General features: G+C 40.7%; 1 protein-coding gene across 1 annotated transcript in view; it reads left to right on the top strand.

Moving 5' to 3' along the window:
• The first annotated feature begins 801 nt into the window (after positions 1–801).
• LOC146365969 (uncharacterized) overlaps positions 802–12,805 on the top strand; it is a 35,195-nt gene continuing 23,191 nt past the window's right edge. Inside the window, exon 1 of the mRNA XM_084915420.1 lies at positions 802–918. Within this exon, the coding sequence (XP_084771546.1) occupies positions 912–918 (7 nt within the window). The 5' untranslated portion in view covers positions 802–911. The remainder of the gene's footprint in view (positions 919–12,805) is intronic.

Below are 12,805 nucleotides of genomic sequence, written 5' to 3'. Positions count from 1 at the left end.
CTTGTACAGGACTTGAACTCCTTTGTTCTTGGTTGTTTATCGAGAAGTAAAACGACCCTAAAGGGGTATCACTGTGTCTCTGAAAATGACCCAAAGATGATATACACCGTGTGTTAAAATATGACAAGAAGAGGGTTTTTATGTGTTTCAGGACCTCATTGCTTCAGTGGAAGGTTTGGCGGTTTATTCCAGTCTTAACCCAGAGATGCTCTGGGATGCATGAATGTTAGATAGATAGAACTTTGACAATAAATGTGCTTGGGTGAATTGTAATGCTTTTGGTGCTAAACTGCTATAAGAAAATACTAAATATCAGTACTCCTTATTCTGTTGAGGTGAATCTACATGGAAGCCATTATTTTTTTCATTGATTTCCCTTATTAAATCCCAAAGACTCACAAAGGAGGATATGTGGATGAGGACTACATAAGACAGAACAAATTGCAGACTGATCAATATCTGACAGCTTTGGAGTTTGCTTATTTAGTTAATACTGCAGAACCGCAGGCACACAGATGTCTGTTTCATCCTCCGTCATGCCTGCATTCAAACACCTGTACAGTGTGTTTGGAGCGCAGACGTGCACTTTTCCATCACACAACTTTTCCATCTCTCTCTTCACGTATCACAAGCCAGTGACACACACAGACTGGCGAACGCACACAAAAAAAGTACAAAAAAAGTAAAGTGGCACATTAGCAGGGGGCTGTTAATGAAGTGAGTACCTGCCAGCAGTAATGAGAGCGCATATTTAACCACATTAACATCCCATTCTTTTTCAGCGGTGCATAAGGTGGGGCATGACAGCGCTCACAGTCAGACATATTAGAGTTATTTGTTGCAACATTGATCCAAGCATCAGGAACTGACTGCTTTACTAGCAGAGGGGACGCAGGGGGAATTCTACTCTGATGCAGGGTAAGTTCTGTGGATTCGCTCTGAGCTTTGTTTGTATTTGTAGTAATGCTTTGAGAGGGTTTGTTGTTTGCTCTGGTGTTTTCCTTTCATGAGCATCACAGGAGAGACTGTGCTCATCCAAAAATTAGATATTTACTCCCCGAAATGAAAAACGAGGGGAAAAAACCTTGCCCTAAAAGTCATCAAAACAACCACTAGAACCGTCATTATTAGCAACATAATACCAGCTATGTTTGCTCAAAAAAAAGAAAAAACATGTTTGTATGCATGCAAATGTGAGAGCGTGCTCTTTATGTGCTCGCTGTTGTGCCGCACTGCACAGTTGTAACCCCTGCATCTTTTACTGGCGCTGCTTTCGCAGTCGCACCCTGACAGTGCATCTACTTTTGCTTGCTCTCAACAGGCAGATGCCAGTTATATTCCTGATGTGCCATAACCCTAATGAGTGTCTCTGCATGCAGGGCACATCATGTGGATACTTGGCCATGAAATGAAAGCATAATTACACCAGGGAAGTGCTTTTGTCTCTTCATTTTCTCTCATCTTCGCTATTCTGTGCTCGGTTGCTCTCAGGTGGCCCCCAGTTCTTACGCGAATGCACTCAGGGGCAGCCTCTCTCTGTCTCTCCATCTTCCTCGGTCTTTCTCGCCCTCGCTCGCATGGGCACACATGTAGACTCCCAGCACTCTTTGTAACAATCATTGTCAGGGCAGGCCAGGAGAGAGTGAAAGAAATAGAGAGGAAAAATTTGAGTGTAGACAGGCTTGAGTCCCGGATAAAGGTCAAACAGATTGATGCTTCTGAAACACTCGGCGCAAGGACACAGGGTTATGACATCTTATATCACCACTGTCTCCGCCGCCAATGCCATCAGCGTTGTCTCCATCAGCGTGAGTTTTATATTACCAGTAAGTGGCGAGAGGTATCTGACATTCCAAGGCTTTCGCAAATTGTTCTCTCGACAGTTTGAGTTGGTATTTCTCTCTCCCGCGCAGGTTTTACTTGGAGATGAATAGGGATGTTTAAGTGGTGGCTGGGGATGCCGTCAAATCGTCCTTGAGTGTCATACAATAGACACAAAGCGGAGCAGAGAGGGGCGAGAATAGGAGGCGGAAAGAGATAAGAGGGAGAGGGTTAACAAAGAGGCTGTCAGAGACTGAGGCGCTTTGTCATTGTCTGGAGCATTTAATGAGCAAGAATTAAATAATGACACCCTGTAATAACCTGAGAGCAGTTTGTGTGTGTGTGGGTGGGTGGGTGTGGGTCGAGGTTTGTGTGTTTGTTTGAGCAACACTTCACCTTGTCTTTTAAGTGTTTAACTGCTATTAATAACTAAAGCCAAAATTATGATCTGTAATGAAAGCATACTATCAGTACGTAAGCATAGAAAACAGCTGCACCAACGTGATATTTTTGTGGTTGCCTGTCAATCTCTGCTGTCATCTGTCCAATCCAGGGGTGTCAAACATGAGGCTCGGGGGGCAGAATTGGCCCTACAAAGACTCCAAATGAAATTAAATGGGAAAAAAATGTGAAAAAGAGTAGAAATTTATGACTTTTTATTGTGTTTTAATAAATGTTATAGCCTCGGGGATTAAATATGTATTTAATTTCTCTACACTGGCAGAAAGAGCAGTTTCACTGGTCTGGCCCACATGAGCTCAAAATGGGCCCAACGTGGACCACAAACTAAAATGAGTTTGACATGCCTAGTACATTGAATTAATTAACTTTATTCTATAGAAACCCACAATGGGCCGCTGAAACTCATTCACGCTCGCATTGGGCAAAAGGCAGGGTTCACCATAAACAAGTATGTCACAGGACCTGGTCTCTAATGATAAGCAGTGAAATAATCTGAACAGGATAAACATTGCTGATGTTTCGCTGAAGATCTGTGAGGTTTCACTTATGCACAGCAGTGCTTTAGGCTCCCTAACACAACTCATAATGACAATTTACTGGTTAAGTCTAAGCTAATTGCTGTTTCTGGGTTCTAACACTCAGATCCCAAAAGCAGGCAGATACCAAGAGTAAAAATTGGTGCACGTGATTTCAATTCCAACAGAGTGATCAGTGTAGCTGTTTTGCCAGGTGTTGCACTCAAGCGCAGCATCAAGGCATCTGTGACCAAGAGGATTACAAGGTTCAACAGAGTTAGATGTTAGCAGTAAAGCTATATAGGGGGAGATGAAAATGCTATAATTTAAATGATGCAGCAAATATTTGGGGGGGTTTGGAGAGTTAATAAACGCACAGATCTGGCAATGGTTCTTAGAAGCTTTAGCGTGGAGGTGAAATTATTTTCAATAAAGGTCCCAGTTGGCATATGGCCAATTAAAAAATCAACAACTCTTTATGCCTTGCATTTAAGCAGGGATTTTCAACTGTACAAAGGACTGTAGATTTCTGCAGAAATTCAGGTTAAGTAATATTCATAGAAAACTTCCAGGAAATGATGGGTAGTGAAGTAGAATTTGAATTTCTGGCAGTTTTACAAGCCTGGCAGAAACTACAATACCTTTGTGAAACATTTGCAGTTTGATTTTATGTTTTCTTTAAAAAAAAAAAAGAAAAGAAGCAACAAATACAAGCGCAACCAAACGAGTGTTTGAGATAATACCATCCACAACAGGGACAAGGCACTGCAGCGTGTTCAAAAACCTCAGCCAAGGCTTGGATCCAGAAGCTATTCTTGTAGGGTCAATATGTTTGTTACGTCTGCAGGTTGGTGTAGGGGTAAAGAGAATAACACAGTACTAGATGGAGAAAACAAGGAGACTGTTTGGGTCAGTTTGAAATAGTTTATTGCCAGGATATTGAAAAAGGAAGAATAAATTAGCTTCAGGGAGAGCTAAGGCCAACATTACAAACAAAACAGCTGCGACTTAAAACTTAAAAAAAACCTTCAGCTGACTAACTTACTCAAAAGAAAAGTTGTAATTTTACACATCAACTCACTAACAAACCACGGAAAACCAGGGGAGGAAAAAATGGCAGCTCATCTACAAGCTTCCTCTCGAAATGTAATAGGTGATTAAAACTATGGTGTAGGTACGCAAACACCTACATCATAACCTGATACGTGCGTCCCTGCAGCTGTAACTGCACATAGCATCGACTGTTGTGATCGACCTGTTCAGTGCGGTCGATTTCTCCTGCGTATTTTAAGCTTCTTTTTCGCTGTTTTTTCATTTATCAGTAAGAGAATAGTAACCATAGTAACCATTACAACAAATTTAGAAATAATAATCTTAGTCTCAGTATAAAGACTCACAAATGTCAGGGAATTCTTGGAATTCTTGTGAGATTGCCGAAGCTACCGAGTGTTATTTTAACTATTCTAGTCATACCTGAGAAGATAATTTATTAAATAAATGCATGTTTTGCCTCTTAGTTTATTTTTACATAAATTATCAGACTCTTCCTGGCTTCAAATGGTAGGTAGGTAGGAATCATTTTGATGGTAAGAAAGATTGGTTTAACTTTCAAACTTTTGTCTTTGATAGTTTCTGAGATACAGTATTGAAATATTGCCAGATTTAAAAAAAAAAAAAAAAAAAGACCTGAAAGTGGGTCAATGGACCATTTTTCAAAAACATATCTTGAAAAGTATTTGATATGTGAAGCAAAAGTAATCATTTTGGATGTTTACATTTTTTGCGGTCGAGGAGAACGCTTGGTTGATTTGAGACTGCAAAGTGAATATTAACTCTTTATATACAGTTTACAGTCTTTTACAGGATTGTAAGTCTTATATTTTCACTCTTAGTTTTAGCATATTTGCATGTTGATTGGCACTACAAAGCTGAGGACAAGATGATTGGTCATAAGTCCGCTGAGCAAATTAAAAGTAGGCTTCTTGTAGAGAGTTAACAAACCACCAAAGACATTAGAATTCATCCTGCAAGGAATAGCAGCAGTAAATGTTATGCCTATATGTCCAAAATTTGTGGAGACATTTCTCTATAAACCAAAAAAATGTCAGCGAAGGAAAATCCTGTGATAGCACAAATCTAATTTATTGTCCAGGGACAATGAATGTGTACAAAATGTCATGGCAATTCACCCAATAGTTGTATTCAGATTTTATGACCTGGACCAAAATAATGGACCAACCAGCCAATATTACCTCTCAGTGGAGCCACTCTGCTAAACACAACATTAAATTGAAGAGATAAGATGTTCCCAAGCAGCTCATCTACTGGCACTGGTACGTGGAGTAGTTTAAGGCAAGGCAAGGCAAGGCAAGTTTATTTATATAGCACAATTCAACAACAAGGTGATTCAAAGTGCTTTACAGAGACATTAAAAAACAAAAACAAATAAAAAGCACGATTTAAAATTGATTAAAAAAAACAGTAGATACAATCAGAACAGTAGATAAAATCAGTAGTTAAAATGTAAGTTTGGAAATTTAAGCTTAATAGTGTGGATTTGGTGTTTTATTCAAATGCAGCTGAGAACAGGTGAGTCTTCAACCTGGATTTAAATAAACTGAGTGTTTCAGCTGATCTGAGGCTTTCTGGGAGTTTGTTCCAGATATATGGAGCATAAAAGCTGAATGCAGCTTCTCCGTGTCTGGTTCTGACTCTGGGAACTAATAAAAAACCGGATCCAGATGACCTGAGGGATCCGGAAGGTTCATACTGGGTCAGGAGGTCACTGATGTATTTTGGTCCTAAACCATTCAGAGCTTTATAGACCAGCATCAGAACTTTAAAGTCTATCCTCTGACGGACACGCAGCCAGTGTAAAGACCTCAGAGCTGGACTGATGTGGTGCACTTTTTTGGTCTTAGTGAGGACTCGAGCAGCAGAGCTCTGAATAAGCTGTAGTTGTCTGACTTAACCAAAATAGTTCATGCTGGGGAGGAGACACACACAGACACACACAGTATAATCAGTTGTTTCATTTATTGTTCTATTATATTGACATTAAAATTGAAGCTAATAGCATTTTGCACAAAGCAATGGTGAAAAGACTGAATAATAAAAGGTGCACGACTCTGTAAAAACAAAACCAGCTGACAATCATCTGTGACTTGGCCCATTTTTATTCATTATTTTATTTATATTTAGTCGTTGCTGCTGTGTGTAGTAACGAAACAACTTACATGCTTTCTCTACATGTTTTATGAATCAGTGCTCTTTTTTAACACAAATACAATAGAAGGGAAAAAAGAGGTTTTACGCTGTGAGGCATTGCAACACCTACTGTAGGATTGCAATGCAATGTTCACACTGAACAGAACCAGAAAAGGCCGCCCACATCTGCTAAAAAAGCTTCCTTTGTAATTGTTTAAAGGAGCAGCAAACAAGGATTCGGTGTATTTACTCATTTTGATTGCAGAGGGACCCACGCTGAAGCCAGCAAACTATACAGGAAGTTAGCTGGAACATTTTTAGAGGTACAAAATGCAACAAAGGCCCATAGAATGACAATCCGCTGATAATTCAAATGTTTAGTGCTGGAAAAATGTAGTTTTTGGAACAATTTTCAATTATTAGGTGAAATAATGAGGTCAAGTAACTTGTGCAACCATGAATGATGCACATGCAAATTCCCAGAAAACTCCCCACTCGCCTCATCTGTCTTGACAAACACACACACACACACACTTGCACACAAAATAAATTGAGCACTAGAGTGTTTTAATGAGCATAATCCTCCATGTTTGAATCTAACAGCCTAGTAAAAGGTTTGGCCACCCAGTTTCTCTGCTTTCCAGCTGATTCCAATTAGATTCTCCCATTAAATAATATTGTAATGCAGTGGTTTACTGAAAAGAGACCAGGAGCGAGAGGAACAGAGCGCATTAAGAAAGCTTCTCATCTCCAGAGGTTAATCTTCCATTTTCAGCCTAATTTACAGAGCACCGGGAAACATGCATGCAGCGAGAATGCGAAAGAGGGGGAGAAAAACCTAGAGGTAGTGCGATCTCAGAGGGGAAAGCAACAATACAGCAAAAGAGAAGACGAAGAGCACAACGAATAGCAAGAAACTATACAGATATTCGCTGTATTTACAGAGGAAAATAAGGGAAGGGCCTCTGTGCCTACTGGATCCTAACCATGCACAGCACTGCATGTAGCAGAGACATTTCATTTGCTCTCTATTTGAGTGGAAAATGATTGGTTGTGATCCAATCAGACTGCCTGTCACTGCAACGTCTGAGTGAGCGAGGGAATATGAGGAAACATACACGGACCAGCCTACCCTGCTGCAAGCATCAATCTCCACTATCAGATTAAACACACTGAAATGAATCCAGACCAACTGGTCGATATGCAGATCACACTGCTGTATGTAAATGATGGAGTGGCTGCCTCAAAGGTGGATGGGAAATCTGGCATTTGCTTATGACGTAAACGGCTATCGATAACTGGTACCGTTTGGATATATATGCCTCGGTTGTTATGTCACGGGATCAGATGTTTATTTCTTGTAAGACAAAGAGGATTTGCAGGGTGAAGGCATCATAGAAATGTAAAACGAGTCAACAGTAACATTGTGAATATGCTGAAATGGGTCAAGCTGAATGCGGCTGATCTGAGGTCTTCACGCAGCGTGTTGAATCGCAGCCATGAGGAGACATCGTCTGCTTCAGACACACCAACCAGGATGAGGCTTTGATTCTGGATACACAGCACCCCCTAGAGGATAATCCAACCAAGACCCACCCCCCACCCCTTCCCAATCCTCCAACCCCCCTTTTGTGTGTGCAAGCGTGTGTGAGACAGATTGAAAAAAGGGAAAGCAAGAGTGAGGAGATTTGTGTGTCTGTGTGTGGACGCTAAGCGTTAGACTAGGCTGAGCTGAGAGGGAGACTCGGTGACTTTATACTCCTGATAATCTGGATTAAAACCCTCTGGGACAGCATTAAACACTGCCGGCTGGGCATTACATGCACACAGACACACAGTTACACACACATGCTATATCCCTGTGTGTGTTTTAAGTCCACACTATTTCTCTCCTGCATTTATATGAATTAAAATGAAACATATTGTGACTCTACATATGCCGTTTGATCTGAGTCTTGTAGTATTGAACCTTCACTCCCATTTCATCCAAACACCTCAAATAAAAAGTTGTTATTTTACAGAGCGAAACATTTCCTCAAAAGCTTTTTGACATGGGCGCTACACCCTCCAGTGCCAAATACGTAAATCCTTTCATACACTTACACCGCTTTGACGAGGAGATTCGACCTCTCAGAAGTGCCGAGCGATGTTGGTGTTTGATGAAGCTGATGGGGAGGATGGCGGGTGGGTGGCTCTTGCTTGGCCCAGTGGGAGTATTAGGTTTGATTGGATTGGGGTTGGGGATTTGTGTATTAGACTGAGATTACCATGTGATCCAGTATTTCACAGGGAAATCCACACAACAGCAGGAGACAGAGCTTGCGGCGGGAGTCGGCTGACCTCCTCTAGGCCGCCTGATTCCATTTCTTCTGCCCTGCCCTGCCGGGCTCTGGCTTTGTTTAGTGTTTACTTATTCTTAACATTTATTTATTCTGTCCTTGGCTTTCTGTTTTCTTCTGTGGCATCCCTGCTTGTATATTTCAGTCCATTTCGCTTTGCTCCATTTTAATTCGCTGCATGGCGATCTGTTCTGCTCGACAACATACTGTTTTGGTCCTTCCCTTTTGATTCTGCTCTCCTGCCTCTATCCACTCCAGTCTGTTCCATTTCATTATGCTCAGTTTAGTTCAGTTCTGGTCACTTCTCTTCTGTTATATTACATTTTCATTCCATTAATCAGAAAACCAAACGCAATTCAGCCTGATCCAGTTGGTTCGGAAAGTCATTGCCTTTAAAGCCTTCAAAATGATTACAAATCAGCGCTGCAGAAAAAGAGGGAAATGCATTTATTTGCTTTGTGGCAGTGAGTTATTTGATAAGAATGATACCCTCCCGCTCACTTAACTTAGCACAAAGACTGGAAAGTGGCAAGTAAGCCCTGCAAAGATGGCAAACAGCTGTCCAGACCTTTATGCTCAGATATTAAAGCGTATAAAGAGTTTCTCATGTGACGCCTTACAAGAATGCCAAAATCCATGCTTTTTTTTTGTTTTTTTTAAATATCTCGGACATGTCCTTTGAGGTTTAGTGAGAGCATCATAGTTACAGGAAAAACTTCAGGGAGGAAAAATCCAACAAGCATCACAATCTCCAATGTCAGTGCGACATTTGTTCACCCGTCCGGCCACCATGAAGTGTTTCTCTGTGAACTGTCTTGGCTCTGCAACAAAGCCACTACTCTGCCTGTCCTTACTGCAGATAAGCCTTATCATTTCAGGCTTTGTGAACTGCATGTAAAAATGTGATAATTTTAAGAGGCCTTTCTTAAAACAAGTAACGATGTTTCAACCAGTTTCAAACACAGCAGGGAATTCTTATTACAGCTGAGATTCAGAGACATTTCATCTCACACATGCATACTGTATTCAGCACATATTAGCAATGCAATGTACACTCACTAGCCACTTCATTACCGGTACCTGGCTGGACTTCCTTTTGCTTTCAGAACTGCTTCAGCTGGGGAGAGTGCCACCTGCTGTGGTCTTCTGCTGCTATAACCCATCTGCTTCAGAGTACTTGTATTAAGAGATGCACTTCTGCATACTTTATTTGTAATGATTGGTCAGCTGGGTTACCGTTGCCTTCTTGAGCTCAAAGCAGTTTGGCTATTCTCCTCAGAAACTGTCATCAACACGGCTTTCTCACTCAGAGAACTGTCGTTTGGATCTGGATATTTTCTCTTTTTCAGTCCGTCCCCTAAAAGTGTAGAAGATGGTTGTGTGAGAAAGCCACAGTAGTTCAGCAGGTTCTGAAGTACTCACACCAGCAGCAACAACCATGCCACATTCAAAGTCACATAACTCACCTTTCTTCCCCATGCTGAGGCTCTGTTCGAGCTTGTTTTGTCTCCATACCTAAATGCATTGTGTTGCTGCTGTGATTGACTGATTAGATATTTAATAAAGTGTCCAATGATTGTGAGTCAATACATGTACAGAGGCTCTCCCCACTCGGTTAAGATATCCCCTATTGTGTGTTTTTTTTTTCCTTTTTCCTCTGTTCTGTATAGCCAATTTTGCTGTCGAATCATATTACTTTTGCTGCTGTACCCAACTAATTCCCCCATAGGGATCATTAAAATTTCATTTTATCTTATCTTAAAATTCTAATTTAACTTTGAGTCCTCACACCTTCACTGCAGATTTTCACACAGCTCCCACGTGCCTTGTCTCAGACTCAGCAAGAACCACAGTTGACTGCCAGAATGCAGACAAGACAGTACACAATCTGCACTTTTACTGTTTAACTCCGTGGAACTCTTCTTTCCATTTTCTTTTATTGTTTCTCATCTGTTCTGTTGCCCAAGAAGCGTCTTTAATGACTAAAGTTGTGGGTAATCTGATTAACCTGACCTCAGTGGTGGAACGTTAGACTGCAAGTCTCTAGCTTAATGCTTTTTTAGTAGTGCAAATGGTATTGTGCATCTGGTGTACTAATCTGTGTGCTGTCAAGGTTGTGTGCAAGCATGAAAGCCCAGGAAGATTAGAGTCCACAATGGAAATCAAGATTCAGTGACAGGAGATGTGTGACAACTCTGTCATAAGCCCTGGACATGAATCCATAGTGTTTACAGTGGGTCAACCTCGCTCTCTCCTCCTCTCTCTCTCACTACATAGAGGTAGAAGTATTGGGCCTACAGAGTGGGTCATTGATTTTCTGTCAGCAACGCGTGGGCTGAGCCCCTATTAGGCCAGGACCAGACAGACGGACAGATGTGCGCACACACGCTCGCACACATTTGATGTGCCACCGCATGCATCCCAATCACGTCTGGGATACAGTTTAAGATTTTCCACCATGCATTTCTCGTGTTGCAGACTTCTGAAGTTTAAAGACTGCCACACCAATTTATTGTAACAGCTTGAGTTCAGGTTGGGTACTTGAAAAGTAACTTCATATCAGACTATATTTCTCATTATGATCTCAAGCTGCAGTTGTTTTTCACCCAGTAAAACAGATAATGTGAACCTGTAATCTCACCAAACAGTGACCTCACTGGCACTGACACTGTGAGGTGGGCTACTTTTACTCCACACTTCAGATTTGTAACATGGTTTGTGCTAAAATGAAGACTTTTATTGAGGACCAATCTAGGCCACCCATGGGTTGACCCTTAAATAATTTTCTTAGACCTGAAAAAGCACAATTCAGGATCACAAAAGACCTTTTTGATAGGATGTCTGCAACTAGTAATTTTATGTCACCGGTTGCTAAGTGATAGCATATGAACCCTGCTTATGGGTCCAAACTACTCTGCATTCATTAACTCTGTTGTCTTTTTAATGTGTTTTAATGCTTTATATCTTGATATATTAAAGCTGAACAAGCCCCTACAAAATACTCAGTGATCACTGTTGGCTTCTCTCTGTTCATCTTCACAAGTCCTGTTTTCATGGATGCCTGGATGTTAAATATTATTGTTACGCCTGGAAGAGCAGCCAGATCATTTTATTAAAGATGAAAGAATTTAGACATTTTTTAACTCTCAGTGATGCCACACTGTTTGTTTGACGTTGGGAACAGAAGAGGAGTTTAGATCTGATAACAGCTGTCAGACTTAAAGAGCAGATTGATGGAGAGCCCTTTGAAAATTATTGTAAATATGAGCAAAACCCCCAAAAAGTTGCATGTATTTCCATCCTCAAATGTTTGACACAGTAATGCCATTTGATACATGAGTTTTTGCGATTTCTAAATCGCCACTGTGATTTTTTTTTTCCCTTGAAAAAAAAAAATCAAATAGTTTAATACATTTGTAGGCAATAAACTGCAAAAATTGCCAGATATAGCAAATATAAATGCAAATTATATATATTATGATCTAATTTATTGTTAAAACATTTTCAGAATGTTAAAAAAAACACTTGTTTTTTTTTTAATAGAATTTTGTGGCATTTATTTCATGGTTTAGGCTTTAAAAGGTTAAATTTATAGTCCTGCACTGCATCACGTCATTCTTAATCTCTAAACTTCAAACACTTTCAGTCTCTCTCTCTCTCTCACACTCTCTCTCTCTGAAGGACATTTGGTTGATTGATGGTCCAGGCGTTTGTTAAGAGGCTCCAGGTGGAAAGCTGTTATCAGCTGTAGGCCACAAGATTACCTCCAGCAGCTTTCTGCTCAAACTTCTCCCCTTTAAATCCTCCCATTCACAAGCTGCTCCCAAGATGGCACACAAACATGCGCACGCACACGGCCACAAGGCTCGGCGGACTTTCACTAACTCATACACATAGAGACGCAGATGGCGACATACACCCACAGAACAGATTTTGTCTTTGATAGTTTTCCATTATATTTAATACTCTTTTTTCCCATCATCTTTTTCTGTTCTCCTCCATTACTTTTCCATCCCTTAAGTCAACAGCTTTAAGTCAACACTGCAATGTCGAATGTTGACTCAAAAAAAAGAAAAGAAAGAAATCCTCAGAGTAGACTACTTTGGCTCAGCTCTCTTCTATGTATTGACCATTGGATTCAATCTGCTTTACCTGTTCCTGTCACTCTGTCTGATCTCTAACCATTAGGGCCGTTAAAATATTAACAAAGGGTATTTTCCATCTTGCTCTTTGAGCACCGCTCTGTGACAGGTCTGACACTAGAATATGAGAAGAGGCTTACGCCTTTAAAGAATTTGGCAGCAGCCGCAGCGAGACCCAGTGTAGTCGCACCTTTCACCTCCAGCCTGCTTTTGGCAGGATTATTCAATGCAGTGGAGGAGAAGGGAAGACTGAGTGGCATTTTATAATCTATCTATAAAAGCAAAACTGGCATCTTTTTGTCAATTAAGGTCAGATTTC

Source organism: Perissodus microlepis, chromosome 19 (genome assembly GCF_051167445.1).
Source record: "Perissodus microlepis isolate ML-2025 ecotype Zambia chromosome 19, ASM5116744v1, whole genome shotgun sequence".
NCBI lineage: Eukaryota > Metazoa > Chordata > Actinopteri > Cichliformes > Cichlidae > Perissodus > Perissodus microlepis.
The sequence above is the reverse complement of the archived record's forward strand: the minus strand, read 5'-3'. Positions and strand labels throughout refer to the sequence as shown.